The following is a 25,037-nucleotide window of genomic DNA, read 5'->3' as shown; positions in this document are numbered from 1 at the left end:
TACATATCAGCTTCTGAATCCAGGCCCTATATTCTCAGTATGGGAAATTCTCACAGGTAATTTAGATTATTAGATGAGACTTCACACATCAACCCAGTCTATCAGGTCCCTATTTAAACATTACTTCACTCATTACTCCTCAAACCTCTTGGAAGAGTTTCCAGATAAAAAAATGAAGAATCAGAAAGACTAAGTGACTTATCCAGGGTCACACAGCCAAGGACATGAAAAATATAAATGATAGTCCTAGGTCTGCCTGGCTCCAAAACTGAAGTTCCTTCCAAGAGAACAAAAAGTCACCTCCCCACACCCAGCCTGATACCTACAGCAGAAAACACCTCCAGCCTACCTTTCTACTTCTGGGCGAAGGGCCTTCTCCCTCTCAAGCATGGCAATAATGAGTTTCCCCCACTCTTTCTCAATGTCATTTGGATGATAACCTTGCAGTAGTTTGATACGTCCAAATTCTATCCAAATCTTGAGAAAACAAAAAAAAAATTTAAATGAAGCAAGGATATAAAAAAAATAATAAAAATAAAGATTGTGCCTGACAATACAACAGAAATTTCTGCTTACCTCTAATAACTTATATAGGCGTTTAATTTTTGATTTTTCTGTCTCCTTTGGTGGAATTTCTGTTTCTTTAAACTGTAAATACTGATTATAAAGTGCCTAAAATGAAAGGAAAAAATAAATGAAGGCCCAAACTTCAAAGACCTATTTTCATTACCGCATAACATTACCACTTCAAATGATATTTACCGTGTCTTATGCATTCAGGGGAATTCCTTTATGAAACTGACACTCAAGGACAATACCAATTCCCAGTTAATCAGTGACTAGCTTACAGTTTGCAAGATTTGACAAGGGTGTAATTACTGCCGTGAACCGTGCATCAACATATGCCATGAGGGGATCTGGGTAATAATAAACTGTGGCAGTGCTTGGCAGGGCTCTACTAAACATCTCTCTTCATACAAACAAGAAAACATAGACTTTAAAAGATGTTCTTTCCAAATGCTGCACTTTAGCTTTTAGTTTTTGGAAAAATAATCTGATGCAATTCCTATAAAGGAAAAAACTATTCTCTTTTGTATCATAGATCTATCCTTGAAAATAGAATTCTATCACACAGAATTCTCACCACATAGCTAAGCCTTGGTTTCAACGTCCCACTGGCCAAGTTAAACAGATCTTTTAATAAACAAATACAGATGTTATTGGCTGCTGTTATTGTTATAAAAGTTTCAATCATATAATTAAATTATCTGGTTTATAGAAACTATTTGAAAATCTCCTAAATACAACCTATTATATTAAAAAGGACCTTTGTAAAAATTATGTAGATAAAACTTATCCAAGTTTAATAAGCATGTTCTAATTATTTCATTTTAATTCATGCTGTTTAAAAAAAAAATTCCCCCCCCCAAAAAAATTCCCTGTCAAACCTCAGACAGCTACATTTATGAAGGATTCCCATCCATGTTTCATTGGCTAATGAAATTATTGGCATTTCCTATGACGTTTTCTTCTGTGTATTATGTGCTATCCTAGGCACCAGCAAGTAATCTGTATAGTCCTCAAAATTCTTCCAAATCCTTAAGGATCTACATTCATCAGAAGCCAGTACAAATTTACCCAAATGTCTTGACAATAGGAATCCATCTGGAAGTAAGCTGAACTTGAAATCTGAAAATTGCTTTGAACTCAAAATGCAATGTTTCAGGAAGTCCATTAGAAAATAAGTTCATGATGCCATTATATGCTACACACCATGCATGGTGGCTGGCGTGAGAGAAGGGGGAAATCTTTCTGGCCCTGGAAAGGTTTGCATCCACATAGGGAGACATCACACAAACAACTTTAGAACACTTAAAAATCATCACAGCAACACATGCCAAGTAACTTCGTGCCAAGGACCAACTCCCCATGGCAATGTGAATAAAAACTGTTCGACAGATGCTTTGCACTGATGCATGAACACAACGAATAACTTCAACAGGATCCACCCTGGGTTATTACAATTTTTGCAATTCTAGTTTGATTAAAAAAAAAAAAAAAGCCTATGACTTAAGGAATTAGACTTTGTTGTTAATATTCACATTATCAGTTTCTTGAAATAAAGCAGACTACTTTGTTATTAAAATTCCAAATATATAAAATGAGACAATATTCTTCAGTAAGTGTACATGTCTATAATTCTTTTATATTTCTATAATGTCTTTGCATCAAAGAGGTGGACCTGTTTTTAGGCAGTAGCAAATGTTTTTATTAAACGATTTCATTTATAATGGAAGTCACATTCATACTTTTACTCCATGGTGAAATAAAGTTTATATCTCTTGCTACACAAAATGAAGCCTGTGAAGCAGTTTTTAACAGGGTTCAACCACAGGCACATTCCCAACCACTGTTAAACTTGTCCCAGCTTCCCAGAGAACCCCCCCACCTCCGCCACAGCCGTCTATCTGGTTGGGTTCCAGCCCTCCCCATGCACCAAGAACACTTTGGCAATGTCAGTTTCAGGGTCTCTCAAATTGTATCTTATCACTCTCAACAATTCAAAGCTAAGGGACTATAAATCTCTAAGATGTTTTTGCTGCTATTAAATTTGATTATTAACATTTACCTCTGTTTTCTCTGAGTAGGAGATGAATAAATTTAAAAATTGCTTATTTACTAGTGGCTTGCCAAGGGCAATTTCTCTTGAACTCCTGGAATTATTGAATTATGATAACATTATTTAGAAGTTTAATAATCAGGGCACCTGGGTGCCCCAGTTGGTTAAGCATCTGACTCCTGATTTTGGCTCGGGTTATGATGTCAGGGTCATGGGATCGAGCCCCACATCCAACTCCATGCTTAGTGCAGAGTCTGCTTAAAATTTTCTCTTTCCCTCTGCTCCCCTTCCCACTCACATGCTCTCTCTCCCTCTAAAAGAAAATAAATAAAATAAAGTAAAATAAAAATATTTTTTTAAAAAAGTTTAATAATCAACTCAATCCTTTGTAACTTCTACAGTGACACAGACCTTTAGTTCCACAGGATTATTAGGAAATGTTCTCTCAGACATTGTGGTCACATGGTGTCTAATCCACTGAATGAGGTAGTTCACCATATTCTGGTATTCAATCCATTTGACTTCAACATCCTAAAACAACAAAATGACAGAAAAGATCCATATCTGCAGATAATAACAGTCATATCTAACACAACTTAGTCAGAGGTCATTCTGTGAATTTCTATGTCTTTCAGCAGAACAGTCAGAACCAGCTCAACGTCTTCTCACTCTCTACCCAGTCCCACATAAACAGCTTTAAAAACATGCTAGCAAACATTTGACAATGAAGAGTAGCCTAATGAGTGCTACTTCTGATCCAGAGATAATGGCTGACTGGGGCATTGTGTTAAGAAGGCTTCTGAAGCTGCATCCAAATGCATCAGGGAAGAACACTGCGATCATTTTGGGGTGTTTTCTGGGCACCCAGGAAGAGGGAGTAATAGTGTGGACAAGCCAGGTTAGCTGCCATTGTCTAGATCTAAATCCACTATCTGAAACCCAAAGATCTATATAGAATGTAGGAAAGTAGGTAGGAATGAAAACTATAGGAAATGTATATGATAGGATTACTCATTAAACAAACTTTAAAAATGGAGTAAACTTGGAAGGCTGTCACCTGCTATGTTCAATTAAGTATCTGATGAGTGTTTATTATATTCAAAGCATTGTGCTAAGTGTTACAATAAGAATTTAATACTTTAAGAAATAATACCTTTTACCAAAGAGTCACTGTCTAGATGGGGAGGCAAGAGAGTCGTAATATAAACAGCTAATCAAAATGAAAAGCAGTATTTAATTAAGTGTTGAAATACCTGAAAGAGGTAATATACACTAAGGGTTGAGATAATAATTGGGTAAGCATAAATGTGCCTCAAAAAGGTCACCAAAGGATTCTCAGGAAAGGCAGTCCCTGAGCAGTTCTGTAACAACCACTAAGTAATTCTTTGGTGGGCAGGGGGTGGGGTAGAGGAGGGCGGATAAAAGATAGGGAGTCCCGAGTGAGTCACGAGTCACGACTCTGAACTAGATAGAAATGCCCTGACTAAAATAAAAAAATTTAAAAAAAAAAAAAAAAAAAGAAATGCCCTGACTACAAGCAGTCTGTGTTGAAAGACTACAGCTAAAAAAGTAGGTAAGCAAATTAATATATACAGAATTTTTTTTAAAGATTTTATTTATTTGACAGAGAGAGAAAGAAAGAGACCACGAGCAGGGGCAGGCAGAGGGAGAAGCAGGCTCCCTCTGAGCAGGGAGCCCGATGCAGAACTCAATCCCAGGCCCCTGGGATCATGACCTGAGCTGAAGGCAGAGGCTTAACTGACTGTGCCACCCAGGCATCCCAGCATACGCAGAATTTTAAATGTCAGAATGACTAGACTGGATTTCACCTTACAAGCCAATATATAATCATTGAAAATTTCCAAGATAAAGACAAAACGTTTCAGGAAGATCAATTTGATGACTATGTGCAGTACTGTTGGGAATGGGAAGAGATGGAGATGTAAAAGTCTCAAAGAGCTGTCGTCCTAGTCCAAGTGTGAAGGGGTAAGAGTTAGGAACAGGGTGAAGGGAATGAGAAGGTAAGACAAGGAACGGCCGCAAGAAACCCTCTCAAGCAACACTTGACACTGACTTGTTGGCAGACATCACAGCAGGGGATGAGCATGGGAGCAGGTTACTCAGGGATCAGGAGAGGATAAAGCCCTGAGAGGAAGAAGAAGATGAAGAGAATGGAAATAAATTTAGAAACAAGAGTACACAGAGGTGAGAAAGAGACTGAAAAGAGAGCTCACCAAGATGAATTCCAGAATCTTCAAAGTAAAATAGGAAAAAAAAAAAAGAAGAAGAAGAAGAAGAAGAAGAAATCTGAGAGAAGGGGAGAAGCTCAGGGTAAAGGGGTTCATCCTCAAATTCATAACCCCTACAGGGTTTCCTGTTCTCTTCCAAAAATGCCTAAGTACATGTTCATAAAACCACTACAACACACATGGTTGAGCTGAATCACACAAATCTTTGGGAAACAGTAGACATATAAGGAGCCCGAAACTCCCTATACTGGCCATCCCACCCTGCTTACTAAGTAGCTCTGGTAGTTTGGCAAAGACAAATAATCTTCCTCTAAATATCGCCTTTAAATCAGAGAAAGAATTCCTAGCCAAGTTATTTCATGAGATTATGAGAGTCGATAACATTAAAAGTGATTTCAGAAGTTGAGAAATTCTGCATACACAGAAGGATATCAAACACTGCCAATGTAAAACAGCAGCAGGTTAAAAATGAAAAACTCCAGGTTTAGAGCTTTCATTTATAAAAGAATATGTATGGCCTACTTTATTTATGACAAAGAACAAATTTTGTTTTGGAGTTATGCTTTAATTAAAATGGTGGAATAGTGTCATGAAAATGCAAACAGGGCTGGCTTATTAAATAGCATCTTAACTCAAATTCTTTAAAGAGTATTTGATATTGGAGTACCTGGGTAGCTCAGTTGGTGAAGTGTCTGCCTTTGGCTCAAGTCATAATCCCAAGGGCCTGGGATTGAGTCCCATGTGGGGCTCCCTGCTCAGAACGGAGCCTGTTTCTCCCTCTGCCCCTCCCCCTGCTTGTGCTCCCTCCCCCTCTCTCTCTCAAATAAATAAATAAATTTTTTTTTAAAAAAGAATACTTGATATTTAAATACTGTAAAAAGCTTTATCAAATAACTCAGTCAACTGGTCATTACTGAATCAGCAGCTTCTAGGATGGAAAAACCAATACTCACATTTGCACCAATACCTTCGCCACCTTCAGGGACTTTGGGAAATGCATCATAGAGAGATGACACGTAAGTTATTACTGATTTTTCATCAGGTGAGGAGACATCAACATCTATAAGCAGCAACATAAAATTATTTCAAATGTTGATAGATTCCTTTTAATCAGACTCTCATGCCAGTCTATACCTAGTCAGGACAACAGCTCACCTTCAGGATCCAGAAGTCTTATAACACCAATTTTTTCTGCTACATAAAAAGCGTGCTCTAAATTTGCAAGGTTGCTTTGAACAGCAACAGTATTCATGTCTATCAGGTCCGGCCTAGAAAAAAATTCACCATAATTAATTAAGTTTTCTCACATGCGAATTCAACATTACACTTACATGTTGACCTATTTACATAACATTTCCGCAAATACTAATATTAAGCTTGGGTTGAAATACAGAGATTTTCATCAAATATTTAACATTGCTGACTTCTCTCAGAAACTCGTGGATGCCAAAACCAAGTACAGGGAGGAAACTGTAAAAATTAGAATGTGTATGATTTTTTACAAAGTCTATGAATTCCTCATCATCAAATATATATGAGTATCTGTCCCATTCAACCTATGTAAGCTCCACTATTCCAAGAGCATCCTTCCAATCCAACTAGCATCCTATGTTTCTCCCCAAACACGAAGGTTTATGCTTTAGTTCAATGCCACATCAGTGGCATCCACCATCCAATGGACAGGATGCCCTTTCCTGTCACTGTTGTCCTCTCACTATTCACTCATCTTTAGAAGCAGAGATCAAGCTCCACCTCCTTCATGAAGCCCTCACTAATCTTCCCCAACCTCATTTTTCTTTCTGTTCCTTGAATTCCTTACACTCTTGGGCCGATGCTCATCGATTTGACATTTAGAAGAATCACATACTTCCTTGCCCTATTAATTCACTGTTTAATGTACATGCATATCTTGCTTTTCACCTCTCAGTCAGCAAGAACTACGTAATAATAAACTTTCGTATTTTATCCTTCTGCTGAGACAGAGTGGCACAGAATTAGTAGACAGTATATATCTATAGATAAGTTGGTAAGCAGGTTGGTTAATTCTGAGTCATAAATGAAAGACTAAAATAAGCACTAGTTTGTATTTTCCCCAGACTGCATATGAGCACGCCTGTGTACACGCATGTGTGCATGCGCACACACACATTCTCATATGCCAGACTTCAACTCTTTCTAATTTGTGAGACTCCCGTGATACTCTAAACTACAGGGATACTTTAAAGCTAGCTCTGTTTATATACAAGATTGGAAAAGACTTCCCGAGTACTCCTTGTAGAGAAAGAGGCAAAGCAGTTGGTTGGAAAATTAACACAAGGCCAAAAGCCAGTCAGAAAACATTCCTCTCAAAGACAAAGCATTAAAAGATGCAAAAACAGATGTAGAAATTGTAAAACTCAAAAAGAGTGGTCCCCACCCCAAAATCACTGACTAAGAACCAGCTCATCAAGTTCTAAGGATAGCTCTCAACAAAGTCCACAGACATTCTGGTTTGCTCAAAATAATCATTTGGGAACTGCACAGGAGTGGGAGGACTCTGAGATCGTGGGGGAGGACTGACATGTAAATTATTTTGAATACTACTTGGAAAGCTGTTCACAGAAAAAAACTCTTTGAAAATATATTGTCAATTTTAGGAAGGTAAGCAGCAAGTTGTAGTCTTCTATTATCTGCTGAGAAAGCAGACCTCCAAAGAAATCTACTTATAGTTTTATAGCACTTTGAAAACTGTGCATACCCTTGAGACCTAACTACCATGATCTACCTACCTATTTCCTGGGAAATTATTAGGAAATTCGTTAATGTTTTTCACAGGCACCAATATGATCACTTAAAAGTGATCCTACATTTATTATAGGACCAGTAAATCTACTGACAGCAATAGAGGTAAATGACATATCTCTAAAAACAATGTTTTTTATTCACACAGAAGCATTCTGAAGAATCTGCCCACCTCAAGATTACTAAACAGGTGAATATAAGTCTAGACAAAAACAAATACCTGAAGTTCAAAAAACTGTTTTGCTTCCGTAAAATTCACACATTTTGAATAAATAAAATCCAGCCTTTCTGAGTTTATCAAACCTCCCAACAAGAAAGGGCTCGTTGTTATAAGAACCCTGCCATTAGCAAGAACGTAAACACTGAGTAATCCCAGAGGGAATGAATAAAGTAATTGAAGAATCAAGTTTTTGACTAAGAGAATAAAACATAAAACTTCCTTCAGCATGACATAGTCCTTTCAGCACAAAGGCAGTTGTATAATACACTGAGTATGGATAAGTCACCTCTTTTATCGTGACATTTAACACTTTAATGCAGCAAAAACCGAAGTGGTGTTCCTCTGTGACACAGGAGACAAAAGTCAGCAAAAGGGAAAAAAAACCAAAAAACTGTAAAACCACCATGAAAAACTAACAGCCTGAAAGCTCTCAAAATTCTGTCCCTCCTTGAGCTCACATCCTAGGCCTTCAGTCATGTTCAGTCTTCCAATCTGCCTTTCCACTCTGTGTCCGGAGCTTCTGGGAGAGGCTTGTGCTATGACATGTCTCTACGTTCCTTCCTCCTTACCGTCTCACTGGGATCATATCACCTTTAAAAACTTCAGCTACTTTCCACCTACAGAAGGTTTGTATTTTCTTTGAAAAGCTTTTATTTCAGTTTAAGATCTCCTTTTTGTGGAGCCTTAATAGGAAATTAATAGGACACTGATAAAAGTTAGCTAAGAGAAGAATGCATTAGTGCAGATACAAGAGTAACAAATTCTGAACCAAAAATGTGATAATGGCTGAAAGGACCATTTACTACAATTTGTTACAACTATGCACGTGTCTGCCTCTCACAATGAACAGTGGACTGCCTGAAGGCATAGTCTGTGTTCTATCCATGTTTATAGCTTTAATATCTAGTATAATGCTCAGCACATGAATGTTTGAGAAATGGTTATATAATAAAGAAATGAAAGAGCTTTGAGAGCTGGAAGGTACCATCTGATACCACTGATTCAAATTCCTGGAGATATTTTCCATCCCAGGTTTGTACCTTTCCTTTCCTTTCCTTTTCATTAATTTCTACAGACAAAGCTACCACCTATAGCTTCCAATCAGGATTCCAAATCCTTGTAAAAATCCACAAAGAATAGGACACGATGTCATAGCTTCTCCATGAACTAAACACACATCTTCCTGAGGTTTCCTAAAGGCCTTTCTCTGCTGAAAACAATCTGGAAAACAGGCATGCACTGAAAACAACCAGCAAGGGATATATCATAAAATTTCAAAAAGCGTACGTTACTGCTTCTAGGTGTGAGTCCTCCCTTCTAATGCTCCCATATGCCCTCAGCTTCAGCAACTGGTAAAGTTGCCAGTTGGAATGACTAATAAAATAACAATAAACAACTGGGATTAATATGTAACAATAACTACTATGTGGCAGGCAATGCAGTGAAGCCTTCAAAGGCATTATCTCACTCTTCTCAACAAGGAGATGATACAACTTAAATAGGAACACAATCTGATAAGGGACAGTCGGGATTCAAACCCCGGTGTGTCTCAACACAAAGCCTGGGCAATTCACTACACTATGCTGGCATTATAAACTGAAAACATGCACCCTGAAGCTGCAAATTCAAGATAAAGGAAACACCGAAGGATGTATGCTTCTACTGGTGGGGAGGATGATCCTGATCATGGTAATATAACCACAAGGGAGTGTGTATGTGTGTCAGTGTGTACCCACATACTCTGGAAAACAAACTGTGAGGAATGGGATATAGTTCCAGACTGTTAACACAACAGTACTCATCCATATATATGACACCAATGTTTCCCAAACTTGGCGTGGTTTTAGGTCCCTAATCTAGACTGAGAGAATATAGGGAGAGGCCTGGTCATCCATACTTTAACAAGGTTCTCCCCTCCCCCAGGTGATTTTTTTCAGACAAGTCTGGGAACTAAATCATCTTAAAATTCCTCTTGTCTCTAATATATCTTTCATTTTCTTTCAAAATTATCCATATTCTGCTCTGGCAAAAAAGAAAGAAAAGAAAGAAAGGAAAAGAAAAATCCACCATACTATCAGATAATTATGTATCAAGACCAAGACAAAGCAGACACAAACACAAACATGCCTACTGCCTTAGACTCTCACTACAATACAGCAAACCTTTTCCCTCTTGTCCTGTACTGATTCTTATTGCTTAAATCTAGAGGAAAAAACCTATTTAGGATTAGGGGAGGATGGAGACACATTTCACAGCGGCCTAACTCTGGAATACACTGTAAAATGATGAAGTTTAGAAAAGACTGCATTTGGTATCAGATTTTTTTAATCAAAATCAAAACCATGTAAACTTTGTGATTTGAGATAACTGATCATTTGAAAGGACACTGAGCAACAATTTTATTTCTCAAGTGAAAAAAAAAGAGAGAGAGAGAGAAAGTAGAACGATGGCTGCCAGCAGCTTGGGAAAAGGGGAAGAGTTCTGAGGATGGATGGTGGTGATGGTTTAACAATGTATTAACATACCAAATGGTAAATGTTATGTTTTGCATTATTTTCCCACAGTTTTTTAGACGTTAAAAAATTTTAGAAGACAATTTTTACATAGTTGAGAGAAAAGGCTCTACTGAGGTAGAAAAAAGTGGCAGGGCTGTGATTCAGGTGTCTGGTAATTAAGTCCTAACTTCCTCTCTGAACTGTGAACACACATCCAGAAACCTATGTCTCAATTCTCTTCTACAAAAAGTGAAAATAAGGAATCAGAGAAAATCAGGAACTACAAGAATCATCTAGAATTCCAGTTATCCCTTAGGGAGTATCTTGAGGTGTGTGGGGGTGAAGGGAGGGCATTTGGGCTGCCATAGCCATGAGCTCTTAAGAAGCCACCTGATTTGCCCAAAGTCTCAAGAGAAGATTCATGTGAAAGTACTTGTGAAATGAATACACATACACGGGTGGTTAAAAAGCATTCACTGGCATGTAAAGAGCAATGCAATAAAAATGTCAGAAAAGGCCTCACTTGGTGCTCTGGTATGCTATTATAAGTAATTCTTTCCAGTCAAGAAACTAGCAAGTTCATTCATTCACTCAATATTTAATAAGGATCTACTATGCGCTGGGAAGTGAGGCATTAAGAATTTAAACACTGTGTCTACGGACAGCTCAGAATTCCAGAGGGAGTTCAGGAGTAAACCAGGAGAAAACCTGGCAGAAAGAGCACCCAGGCAGAGGGAAAAAGTGTGCATGTGCTCATGCCTGAAGGGTGTGTGAGAACAGGACCACTGCAGGGGAAGGGAGCCCATAGCAGGAGGACACATGGTAAGAGACAGCGGGATGGATGAGGGGCCAAGATGATGCAGAATCTCATGAACTTGTTCAAAGATGCTGAATGTTTTTCTGGGAACTAGGGAAAACCAGTGAAATGCATTAAGGAGGAATACAGGAAACTAAACGATCAGATCTGAGGTGGAAGAAATCTCAAGGGGTGAAAGTATTCCCAGAGAATCCAGGTAGGGAAACCAGAGTGGCTTGCTAAAGAATGGGGCAGCGGCAGAGTGAAGTTCACAGGCCAGGTGCTATCTAGGAGGTCAAATCCACAGACCCGATGGGTGAGGGCACAAATGAGAGTCAACTCAGAGAACATAGAAGGTCAGCAGGCAACCCTGAAAAACTCCCGACACGTACTGGCCTTGTGGCTGAGTCTGCAGACGGAGCTGAGCGGAACAGCCCATGAGACAGGAAGGATACCAGGCCAGTGAAGGGTCATAAAAGCTGAAGAAAAAGAATGGGGTTTCAAGAAGAAAAGAATGGATGGTAGGGTCAAAGACTGAGAAGAAAAAGGAGGCCTGAGAAATGTCCACTGGATTTAACCACATGGAAGTCATCCATGACCTCAGAAGAGTTTGGGTGAATTATGGGGCCAGGGGCCACATTAGAGTTGGGTGAGGAATAAACACGGAGTGAAGAAATGAATATGGAAGTACAGACAACTCTTTCAAGAAGTCTGGCCTTTAAGGAAAGAAATGATGCAAGGCAGTAGATGGAAAAAAGCACAGAGTTAAAAGAGAAGCTTTGTTTGTTGTCTTATGAGCAAAGAGGCTTTGGGGTGCTTAAAATCGAAGGAGAAAGATTTGTGGAGACAGAACAGCTTAATGTAACAAGAAAGAAGGTGTCTGAGGCAATGGCACAGCTGGGATCCAGAGCACAGGAGGAGGGGTACAGGCCTTGGATGGGGGAGAGGGGATTCATTGCTTTATCAAACAGGAGCAAAAAAGGGCCAGGAAAGATGCAAATGAAGGCAGCTTGGTGTCTTTGGCAGCAAAAAGAAAGACATCTCACTAGCTGGCTTCAGTACTGCCTGAGAGCTGGAGTACAGATCACCAGTTGCCAGTGAGGGAGGAAAAGGCAGTGTGAGGGAGAGTAGGAGTGAGTTAACATGAGTAGAAAAAGACTGCTGGTCGGAACCATTAGAAGCCGGTCATCATGGAGTCACAGTGAAACGAATCTTTTCTGATTATATGACTAGTATATCCTCGGCAGCATGCAAGAACTGAAAGGGATTCTGTGGAAATTAAAGTAAAATAAAATAAAAACTAAAACAAAAAAAACCCTCCATTTACCTAGAAATCAGTCTTAGAACAACCTCTGTACTCCAGAACACCACGCACCTCCTCACACACCAAGCAAGAAGCCAGGTGTGTCACTCAACATTTGTTCTTTGATAGATCACCCAGTAACAATACGCATTAAAATGCCTCACTGATCCTATGACAGCAGAGCAGTTGCCATAACAAATTCCTGTAGATGACTGTTGGGATTAATCATGTTCAGGCTTAGCACGTTCTTACTGTTCTTATTGGTGCAAAAAGCCTCTCACCTTGGCCCCCTCCCCTCGGTAGAAAAAAAAGACCTGTAATATGGCCTTCGCCTCTCCTCAGCAAATAAATGTGAGCGTGTAAGAGATCCACCCACAGTTTCGTATGTGGGTGTAGATATTCCTTTATGCTCATATTTGGGCACATATTGTTCAAAGAAACAAAGCCAGGAAGGTAATTTTCCCTTTTCTCAAAACTAGATGCCTCAATTTATTTCTAATTTTCTTCGTATTTTTTTCTACAGAATGAATCTCTACCAACAAGACAGACAGCAAAGAATGAAAAACACCATGATACAGCAAGCTTCGTTAGTACTTCAAGACTGGACTCTAACATTGGAAATTAAAAGATCCCTAATGAATTACAAGTCTCAGTTAACAGAGAACAATTAACACCATAACAGCCTCATACACTTTAACAAATACAGAGAACAGTACTGATACTGATAGACAAGTAATTTTTTCTATACCTATATTTTAGTGAACTTCAGTAAACCTTAGTCACTAGGGGATAAATACTCCCCCAAAAGGGGATAGCAAACAGATAGACCTCTCAAAGAAAAAGAGATGGATAGCAGACATGTTGGCTACTCCTACAACATAAGGGAAATCTGAGTGTTAGAGAAGGGTAAGAGAATGCCGACAGGAGCCCAGAGAAAAAGTATATGTCAGGTTTCCAAGGAAAGGGAGTCTTCCATCAAAGCCCAGTTCCTCTTGCACTGTATGGTCATGTGTCCTGTTCTGAGTGGGTCAGCAGCAGCACACAGGAAGGAAAGGAACCTGACATTTATTACACACGTCCTAAATCTCTGACATTGTGACAGGCATCTTTTCCTATGTTATGTGATATGTTCTGATATGTTATCTCAAGACAACCCTCACTGCTGGCATTCTAACTTCTTAAATAATCATATCACTCTGAAATCTGCCAACTTATTTGATCATTTTCCCCCTAAATTCCTAACACATACATGCTTAGACAAATAGCTCACATACCAAACAAACAAACCTAAGTGGCACATAGCTGAAAATCTAAAAAATAAAATAAAATAAAATAAAAAACAATTTTATGCTTAAAAGCTTAAAAAATTATGAATAAAATGATAAATGTTAAAAGAACAGAAAAAAAATGAATGGGATTTAGATCTGCTAGACTGCAATTAAACAAGAAAGGGAATGCTTCTCAAAGGCATCATGGAGGTGAATCAGTGCAGAAGGAGTAGTTCCAATGCTGTTCTTCTCGCAGACAATTCAGATATGGGTCTTAAAATTTTAAATGCATTATCCTTTGACCTAGAAATTCTACTTCTAGGATCTTATCAAAACAACACATTCACACACCTACACAAAGAAACATACAAAGCCCAACACTTTTTAATAGCAAAAAACATAATGTCCATCAATACGATGCTATTAAATAAATTATGTTACAGCCATACATTAGAATACACTGCAGTATTTTAAAAGAATAAGGGAAACCTATTTCTGCTGGTATGGAAAGATATCTAAAATAAATTAAGGAGAAAGAAAAATGCAAAATAACATATATGCCATTATCTCAACTGTGTTTTAGAGAAGATTATGGTAATGCTCAAGATTAGGTACTTATGTAAGTCATACCTCAGCAGAGTTGACCCTTCCCTCCCACCGCCACCAAAAAAAAAGTGATTATATATGCGCAGAAAATTTCTGTAAGAATATGAAAGAAACTGAACAGCTGCCTCTAGGGAATGGGACTGGGAATCTGGGGAAAGAAATCAAATTTCAATGCATACCCTTTTATTTTATTTGAATTTTTTATTATGTTAATGTACTACATTTTCTGTTAGTTGCTTTTTTTTATTTTTAATCACAGATACAACAAAAAGAAGGGCTGTGGCAAGGAATACTTATTGTAGAAATTGCTATAAAATGTACCAGCCTTTCAGAGTAAGCTCTGAGAATTCAACTGTTTTGAGTTTCTTTGATAAGGTAATAAGCAATTTTATTTTGCCTCACAAGGTGAAATACTTGTGATTGTTCAAAAAATTAGTAACTTTCAGGGCTCTGTGTCTATGCCTAGCCCATGGTCACACACAAAGCACCGCCCATACCTGTGTGGTGTTTGCACAAACACATACACACCCTCATACCTTGGGGTTCTGCAGCCTAAGGGCAGACCTGGTTCTGAAGGGAAAAAAAAAAAATCACCTCATCACCACTAATCCAACTTCCTATGGGAACATTTCAGGCCCTAAAGGGCCTCCTCCCAGTATTAAACCAGTCCAATCCAGTTTAGCTTGTAAGGTGTGACTGAATCCAAGCCTGTGGCTGAATCACAGGCCTCCAGGTCAGACTATTAAACAAGACTCCCACCAGGGCCTTAAGTTGAATCTTCCCAATTACAGCATTTTGAAACATTTCCTGTAACAAAATATGATGGTCCCAATAAATTCTAATTCAAAATGCAAACAATGAACAAAATCACTGCTATCCAACTATAATCAGACAGGTGAAAAATATCTGGCTGCCTAATTAGAAAGTCTTTAAATGGTGTGCTCCTGATACCATCTATTTCAGAGAAGTTGAGTCTTACCTGAGTGATATACTTAAAACTTGCTTGTGAAAAGGCAGCCAGAGGTCTCAAAAGGAAATTTACATGAATGAACAGCAGCATAATTTAAAAACAAGATTAGGACTAACAGATGCTAGCAAGGAGAAACAGTCTCTCTGCAAAACACATCCCCCCACCCCAACACACACGCATTTCAGTCCTGACATACTTAGCATCTTTCTCTACCACACTTCAGGCTCGCCTGGCTCTACCACACATTTTGCACTGTTCTTTCTGGCCTGTGGGCCCACGTTCGTGTTCATGCCTGCTCAGGCAGACGTGTTTTCACAGTGAGCGATGCTGTTTTGGAACTTGGCTTTCATCAATGTTCTAGGGCAAATATCTATGTGCGGTGACTGATAAATTAAGAAAAGCTGGGGGCTGAATTTCAAGCTAGAAGTCAGAGCTTTATTTCTTTCAAAAAAAAAAAAAGGAAAAAAATCAATTGTACTATGATACTTGAGCACATTCTTAGATCAGAACACAGAAAAATCAGTTGAACCCTCTGTTTGGAACACCTGCTGTGAAGAATGTGTTCTACTGACGGGAATTTAAGTCCTCTATATCCAGACTCTACCAGAGTGATTAATCCATGAGAGCTTAGAATCCCGTGGCTGTGGATTCTCAGTTAATTCTACTTCTCGTGTTTTTAAGCTACTTAGTCATCGAATGCTTTTGTGACATCCTTTTGATCCAAGTCCATCAAATCCAGTCTTCCTTATTATTCTTTTCAATGAAAATTAAGGCTAGGGTCAAGAGTGAGGCTTATTTACCCAAGATCTCTTACCAGTTGTGGTTTTCAGTGGAAAGATTTTAATATGCTTTAAAGAAACTTAAACTATACAAACAAGTACAAACTAGTACAACTATATGGCAGTTTAATTATTTGAATTCTTTGCATTAAAAACTGAACATAACAGACAGACATTCCTAGAAGGAATTAGGAACAGGTTCCTAAGACAGAATTAATAGAAAACCACGGTTTTTGCATCATTAACCTATATATTTATTTTTAATTAAAGTATAGTTGACATACAATGTTATATTAGTTTCAGACATACAACATAGTGATTCTACAATTCTATATATTACACCATCCTCATAATAAGCACAGTTATCTTCTGAATCATTGACCTATTTAAGTAGATCAAATAGGGGTGTCTGGGTGGCTCAGTTGGTTAAGTGTCCAACTCAATTTAAGCTCAGGTCATGATCTCAGGGTCATGAGACTGAGTCCTCCATTGGGCTCTGCGCTGAGCATGGAGCCTGCTTATGATTCTCTCCTCTCCCTATGCCCGTCCCCTCACTTGCAAACGCTCCCTCGTTCTCTCTCAAAACAAAACAAAACAAAACAAAACAAAAACTACAGAACTATTCTTCATAATCTATTCCACTAAATCATAGTACTTTATCATTCTTATTAGCCATTGCATAATCCATGCTCTCCAATTCCTTAGGATAATATGACACACCAAAACTATAGAACAGTTCACTTGTGGTTTTGCTCTTACTTATGCTAAGTGTTTTCATGTTCTCTTATTATCTCAGTACTTTGAGTTGTTGCAATGCTACTTTCATTGATGGCTAATTCCAAGTTATGCAATTAAATGTTGTTTCTCATTAATTTCCTTCTTTTTTACTTCACATTAGTAAAGTACTGCTTACTGGTATAAACGAACATTCTCTCCACTTCAAAAGTCATAATATTCTTATATGGGAGCACTAATAAAAATATATGCTGGACATATACTTTTGACAGTATTTATAGTAATACAAAATCTGAAGGATTCTCTCTGTTTCCACTTTAGATCAATATTTCTAAATCTTCAGAATATACATAAAAATCTGATGAGATCACTTACTAAAAATGGTATTGGTTTATTTTTCAATGACAAACAGTATCCATTTTCCTTCTAATCTCCAGAGAAATCTTTCATATTCTCTCGAGGACATGCAAACTTGTTCCCTCAGGAGCCCCACATCCCTCCTTCCAGCCACCACAACAACAATCTGAAGGTTCTTTCCTGCTAAGCCTTCACATCCTCTTAAGCTCCTTATTGACCAAGTATTCGATACAGTCAGACCTGGTATTTCAGTAGAAACCAAACACATGTGTTCTACCTCAGATAATTTTTATTACATAAGTCAAATTGAACTCATATAAAAAAGTCTTTTTATCCAAAAACTATATCCAAAACTCAATTAAGTGGAAATGTTCCTACAGCAAATCCAAATATATCACAAAATTTGTGGAAATAATTATTAAGTAAAAACAACTATAAATTAGACACTACTAATTGTGCTTACTATTGTCTAATATCTAAAAATTTGCTTATAGGGATTTTACAATTGTTTGTAACTTTCTCATTTCCCTTTAGTATGTTAAGGCATTCAATGGTGAAAATTATGTGTAGTTCAAACCTATCCATTTAATTCCTACACATGCTAGAAGAAAAAAACTTGATTGTTTTCTAAGTAAAAAGAGAAGTCTGAGGACCTTAGCTCAAAATACGGTTCCACACATGAAAGATTTCTTCCAGTGAAAAAGGCCACTGTCTTCTAAACCGAATTTAACTGATTTAGTATCACTTAAATCCACCAAATTACAAGTTCAAAACAAATAACATTCATGAGATCCAAATTCTCTCCTAAAGCAATATGAGCTCTAAATCATTAAACTTTCCTAGGAAATTTGACCATCTCTGACAGATAGTGACTTATTTAAGTACTTAAGAGAAAAACACATAGCATGGGTATACTAATTTGTACTTCTACTCCTGCACAAGTATTGAAGAGACAATGTCTTGAAACCACTGGTTTTTTTGTTTATTTTTTTAAATTCTAATAACACAAGATTAACTTGTTTTCAATAGTCTTTTTTAAATTTTTTTAATTTTTTTTATTTTTAAAGATTTTATTTATTTATTTGACAGGCAGAGATCACAAGTAGGCAGAGAGAGAGAGGAGGAAGCAGGCTCCCTGCTGAGCAGAGAGCCTGATGCGGGGCTTGATCCCAGAACCCTGGGATCATGACCGGAGCCACAGGCAGAAGCTTTAACCCACTGAGCCACCCAGGTGCCCCGAGACCATTGTTTTTAAAAGTCAATTATTTTAGAAGAATAGCTGGCTTCTAAATGCTTTGTTTCTACTTAAAACATTTCAAAGAGAGAAGAGCACACCCTCAAAGATCCATCATGACATAAATCCTTCAGGTATAACAATCCAGATATTTTTATTCAAAGGCCAAGAAGATCTTATCATCCTGGGTATAGAATGTGCCCAACTACACAGGCCTTCTGATGGCCTCCTGTTTTAAGTCACTTGAGAAGTACATTGTGATCACTGAAATGTCTATAACTACTAAACCCTCTTGGCATTGTGTTACTCAAGGAGATCAGATACTTTATTTTCAGCATGTGTAGGCAAGTTGATTCTGGCTTTTCCTTTTAATCAGGCAGACTGTACCTACCTCTACTAAAATGTTGTTCCATAAAGGAAGCGGACTACTGGGTGTTTTAAAAGGGGCTTGGCATGTGGATGCTTGGGATATCTGTTATAGTGTTACCAATGTTGAAATTTCCAAAATAAAAATGAGAAAAGAGAAGAAGGGGAGAGAAAAGGGGAATGAATGGAAAAACAGAAAGAAAAGGGAGAGAGACAAGGAGAACGGGATTTTTAAATCATGCAGACCTGGATTAAAATCTCAGCTCTACAATGTATTAGCAGCATAACCTTGGCAAACCCAAGGTTCCTCCTCTGTGAAAATGGGAGAACAACAGTCCCTGTTTTGTTGGACTGCTGGGAGACCTGAATGAAATAAGATATGGAAAGCAATGAACAGAATGTCTCACATATAGACAGGTAACAAAATAGTAACTACTCTATATAATTATTGTTTTTATCAAATAAGTTTGTTAGTTTAATGAGTTATAGCTTCAGCTTACTCCATCTAGGAAGGCAGTTCTTTGACAACATGATGTAATCTTTGCAAAACTAAGAAAAGTAACTAAGAAAAGATCAAGAAATACACTGTTTTCAGTAAATATTTTCTGGGGATCTAGCTCCTTATAAGACAATAAAAGCAAGGAGTCAAAAACCAGAGGCCCCAGGTCTGAATCTCAAAGCTGCCTCTTGCTGGCTATGTGGCTAAAAGCAAGTTTTACTCTGTGCCTCAGTTTTTGTCTGTCAACTGGGGATGATTATATTCCTATAGGAATGTTGTGAGGACTAAATAAGTTAATACATGTAAAAACTGCATAGGATAGCGTCTGACACTTAGTAAGTGCTATGTCAGTATTAACTAGGATTTAGTTGTTAATAATTCTCAGCAGATGGGGTGCCTGGCTGGCTCAGTCAGAAGAGCACCGACTTTTGATCTTGGGATTGTAAGTTCGAGCCCCATGTTGGGTGTAGAGATGAATAAATAAAACAAATAAGCTTAAAAAAATAATAACAATTCTTACCAGAAAACTTTTAACCACCCCAAAGTTGGTCACTTCTGAACCCTGCTACTCACTAGAGTAATGAGCCTAAGAGACTATAATTTGGATATGTGTGAGCGCTAAATGAGAACCACACCCTCACCCTCCCATTCATCAGTCCTCTGCATGCACAACTGTGCTCATCCACCTAAAGATTCTGTATTATCAGACCTTATTGTCTTCCAAGTTACCAGCAAAATCCAAAGGCGTGTTATAGCTATGAGAGTCTGTGTGTGTGCACAAGCTTAGAGTGATGATCTCGTAGCAGTGGAAATGTGATGTTTCTACTTAGGCCTCGTCTGTATTTTCTAACTTTCTGCCATGCACATGTATTGCTTCTGAAATAATAAAAGGTTCTTTTGAAATTTGGAAATCAAAAGAAACACTTCTCATATTTGTCTAAGGAAACCCCCCCAATTTCATACCTGTATTTATGAATGATGGCATTAAATAGTTTTCCATCTCTCCAGCAGGTAGTGAAATTCTCACACCGTATTCCAGCATAACCCTCTGTTGCCTGCTGTGTCCACAGGAGCAATCTCTCCTTAGCAGACATGTCCTCTGACTCTCCAGTAACATGGATATCAGATATCTAAACATAATAGAAAGTATTAAAACATTAGGAGGAAAGCTAGCTCAGACAGAGAACTACTATGCGCCAAGAACTTTGCCAAGTGTTATTTTACTTGATCCTCCTAATTCTCATGGGAAAGCTAAGTATATTTTTCCCATTTTACATATAGGGAAACTGAGTTTCAAAGAAGTTCACAGATAGAAAATTAGGATTTAACCCACACATCTAGTTTTTTTAATATGCCAAAATGTCACAGCATTGAAAATTCTAATTTTCAGTGAGATTCTTCTTTATTGACCAGATCCGTTAAAACAATTCAACCAAGTGTTTTTCCAAATTCAAGATCAAAAATATAAACTACAGATTAATCTAGATTACCACCCCCAGAGGAGGATTTTATCCAACAGGTATTCTGTGTAAAGATCAAAAATGTTTCCAATTCACTACATTACATGACAATTTGATCTAAAGTCTCTTTAACTTTCTCACAAGTCCTTGGCTCAGCTTACTCAACAAGAAATCTGTATTAACTGACTTTTCCCTATACTTTATTTGTTTTCATTAAATTTTCTAAAAGTTTCTTCCACTAAATAAAACAGGTCTTCAGTTCACATGATTTACATTTTCTCAAGCACCTCTCTAATAGGGTCCTACTTAATCTGCTGATAATGGCATTAAGGCACAGAGTGACTCTACCAGGGGTCACACAGTGATTCCAAAGCTGGGATTAACACCAACAAACAACTGTTCCCTCCATCAGTGCAGGAGGCAAAGCCAAGGGATCAAGGAGACAGGCAGGAAGCCAGGATCAGGATGAGTAAATAAGGAATTGGAAGCAATTCGTAGGGAGTCACAAATCATTTTGTAACAGGAAAAACATCAGTAAAGTCATGAGATTGGCTTCTAGTCTTGGCCACTAGTCCCATAGCTTTGAATAATTCATTTCATGTCCATGAGTCAACTTCCTCATCTATAAAATGAGGAGGTAGGAGGAGAAGCAGATCATGTTTAAAACTTTCTTCAGTCTAAAGTCCTCCTCAGAGACTGTAAATACAACCCAGAAGTCAGAGGTCAAAACAGGCAGAGTCAAGTAACTGAAAGTAGAAAATTTTAAAAACCCAGACTGAAGAAAGCCTTTTATGCGCAGCAGTGCTTGGCTCAAACAGGAAGCCCTTTATCCTTCCCAGCTGCCAGGAAAGCCAGAGGCATGGCCAACCCGGGACCCTGTGCAGGGTGCGGCAGTCAAAGCCCACACCAGGCCTGGCAGCTCCTAAGAACACCGGCAGGGGCCACACACACCCTTTCTCTGCTATTCAGCACAGACCGCTATGCCCTGTGGTGCTCTCTCCCAGCCTCAATCTGAAACATGCTCCTTGACAGATCATTGGAAAGTAGAGGACAGCGTCTCAATTTATTTTTTTAAAGATTTTTATTTATTTATTTGAGAGAGAGAGAGAGAGCAGGAGTTGGGGGGGAGGGACAGAGGCAGAGGGAGAAGCAGACTCCCCCACTGAGCAGGAAGCCTGACATGGGGCTCAATCCCAGGACCTGGAGATCATGACCTGAGCTGAACACAGATGCTTCACCGACTGAGCCACCCAGGCATCCCCACAATGTCACAATTTAATCATCTTTCCTGAGAATCTGTGCTAATCTCCACAACATGATAAGAACTATGCATATACATGAACACATTATATAGAATATACATACAGAAAGAATTCTTTTTTCTTTTTTAATGTGGAAAAAGAGACCAGAAAAGTCACAATATTCTTTCACCTAACTTCTAACTGATACTCTAAAATTAGGCTAGAGAAGTTAAGCTCCGTCAGTTAAGCTTCCAGCTTGTGATTATGTTCAGGTCATGATCTCAGCGTCCTGAGATCAAGCCCCACCACAGCTCTGCATTCAGCACAGAGTCTGCTTGGGATGCTCTCTCTCCCTCTTCCTCTGCCCCTCCCCCCACCTTGTACACTCTCTCTCATCTTCTAAATAGATTAATAAATAAGATCTTTAAAAATCAATAAATAAAATAAAATTATGCTAGAGAGCCTCTCTAGCACATCCCGGGAGTTTAAACTCCATCTCCACTATTGATGTTCCAGCTTGTAAAATAATGATGGTAATTGTTATTACACTGCATTGTGAGAATTTGAACACGAACCCAGCGTAATGTCAGCGATTTTATTATTGTGGTTTTTATTATTCATTTTGACAAAGGTGGAAGCAAAACTTTGGTTTTATTATTCTCCCAATTCTCCTACTATAAAGTGAAGTAAAAAACAAAGTTTTTAAAATTTGCTGCCTCAAACAAATCAAAATCTATAAAAACAAGGGTTCAGAAAAACGAATCTAGGAAACAGTGAATGAGAAAGTTAAACCTCCAGGTAAAATCTGACAACAGTTTCCTCTTAGCCTTTACAAATTATAAGATCAACTGCTTCTGGAAACCCTTACACCACAGGAGCTACATGGGTGGTAATTACAACTATATAAAGAAAAAAGGAGGTAGCTAAAGAGAGCGGGGACTATTTTCCATGGGTCAAGAACCACACCAGTCTAGTCACTGAATTACCTATTCACAAGGGAAGTCTGTAAATTTCAAGTACAAAGTAAGTTTAACAGGTTCGAGCACAGCACAGCATTTTACCCAAGGAAGGATATTAAAGCAAGGGGGAGTTTAGAGGATGAAAACGGTCTAAATATCAACCAGGAGAAAGTAATATAGTCTTATTAAATAAGGTTCCAATGGATGAATTTCAGATTATTACTCCTACACACACTATTTCAGACTGTTACATGTGTATACACTACTTAAAAACCTGTGATTTTCAAATGTTACAAACCAAACTTTAACATATCAAAGACTGCTTAACACACTGACTTGTTTTCAGCTTTTCCTGCTATTTCCAATTACTTGAGTATTATTCCGACAGGGAAACTCATGGTGTTTTTTTAAAGGTCCCGTTACCATTAACCACTACCTCTGAGTATATCAAACTTTTCATGATACTGTGCAACCAAAACCAAAATGAAAAATACGTTAAACTCTAAAAATTAAGTCTGTAGTCGTCACAGATGGCCCCTAATTTAAAATCTGTGCATTCAGCAAATCAGCCCGAATCCTCCTTCAGTGACAGGTCAGGTCTGATTCCAAGAGGTAACTGAGTTTCCTTCCTTCAAATCCTGGTGGCAATACGGAGATCAGAGAAGGTGTACATTCACGCTGCCTGGGCTCAGATTCCAACTCTAAGAGTTAACGGGATTATGACCAAGGGCCATTTGCATGATCACTCTAAAATCCTTTTTCCTCATTTTGAAAACTTAAATGATGACCTCATCATTTCTACCTCCTTGAGTGGTTCTACAGATTCCATAAAATAAATCCACATCAAACATTTCACACAGCGCCCGGCATGTAGAAAACACTATAAATGTTAGCTTCTCCTGCCACAATTTTATTAGCCGTGCTTGCCGCTCAATGTTTCTTCCCAACAATCTGTCAGCTAGCCCCCAAAACAAACAAAATCCTTTCTCACTGCGCTCCTTCGGGTAACTCGAAACCCTCATGCCGCACCTCCAGGTCATTGCTGGCTTCCACCCAACTGCAGGCTCTTCCTGTCGCTGAGCCATCCATGCCTGTATTTCATCCCTGCCTCGTCTCTCCTGACCCGGCTTGACACCATTCTCAAGATTTTCAGAAATGTCTATTCTGTGGAAAACAAAGTCTCTGATCTCTTCAGGACCTTACACTGCTTCTACCATTTTACTAAACCAGGTCTGCCCCTCTTGCTCCAGGTCAAGTCCCACCCACCCCCTGGCCCGTGTAGACAGGTGAAGTGTATTCTAACTCCCCTAGTGATGCACAATCAACAGTCTTCCAACCATGACCCATATGTCCCACCAATCCATTTTTATACTACCGGCCACTCTTGTACTACCACTTTCTTCTCCTTTAAAATGTTCCCTGCATGGTTACCTACCCCCTACCCCCACAAAGATCCGACACGCAGCTCAGCCTGTACCCGTCTCCCTCGTAGTCTACCTTCTCTCCACACCTGCTGCTACATTCTTGATCACAGCGTCTTACGCCAGAACTAGCCCACCTCAGCCCTTTAAGTTTTGAGAGTGAGTTCCTGTTCTTCTTCTAACTTTCATTCTCTATCCCCTGCTAAACCACTTACCTGGCTTCATCAACATCTCACATGCCTTGACCTGTCCAGTTGTGTCCCACTCCGTGAGCCCTTTTCGATCTTCACCTCCTTCTCCATCTGGCCTGTACGACATGATCCACCACTTCATATAATTTCCTCAACTCCCTCACGAACTTCTCCTTGTCCTGAAATTCCCAGGCCAAAGCCTAATCCTGATCAAGTCAGCTATATGTCTCCTCTACTCGCCACCTATGCTATATGCTCCACTGGAAAACCACAGTCCCATGTGGGCTGCTGCTACCACAAATTCCGGCTCTGTAATTCAGCTAAGTGCTCTAAGAAATCTGGCACTTCTTCTTGGTGTCCCAATTGCCCAGTTTTTCCATCCCTCACAGTATCTCTTGCAATATTCTTTACCATTTGCAAGAAACTCCCTAACCTACCACCCCCTTATGTTTCACAATCACTTTTTTTTTTTATCTCCTTCTTTGTA

At 38.6% G+C, this 25,037-nt stretch overlaps 1 protein-coding gene across 1 annotated transcript in view; it reads right to left on the bottom strand.

Moving 5' to 3' along the window:
- Positions 1–25,037, bottom strand: part of DST (dystonin) — a 487,169-nt gene that overhangs the window by 177,003 nt on the left and 285,129 nt on the right. The window contains 6 exon segments of the mRNA XM_047733080.1: positions 350–477; positions 577–672; positions 3,032–3,151; positions 5,823–5,929; positions 6,025–6,137; positions 20,242–20,408. Coding sequence (XP_047589036.1) covers positions 350–477; positions 577–672; positions 3,032–3,151; positions 5,823–5,929; positions 6,025–6,137; positions 20,242–20,408 — 731 coding nt within the window.

Source organism: Lutra lutra, chromosome 6 (assembly GCF_902655055.1).
Source record: "Lutra lutra chromosome 6, mLutLut1.2, whole genome shotgun sequence".
NCBI lineage: Eukaryota > Metazoa > Chordata > Mammalia > Carnivora > Mustelidae > Lutra > Lutra lutra.
Note: the sequence above shows the minus strand (reverse complement) of the source record. Positions and strands in the feature narration are given on the sequence as shown.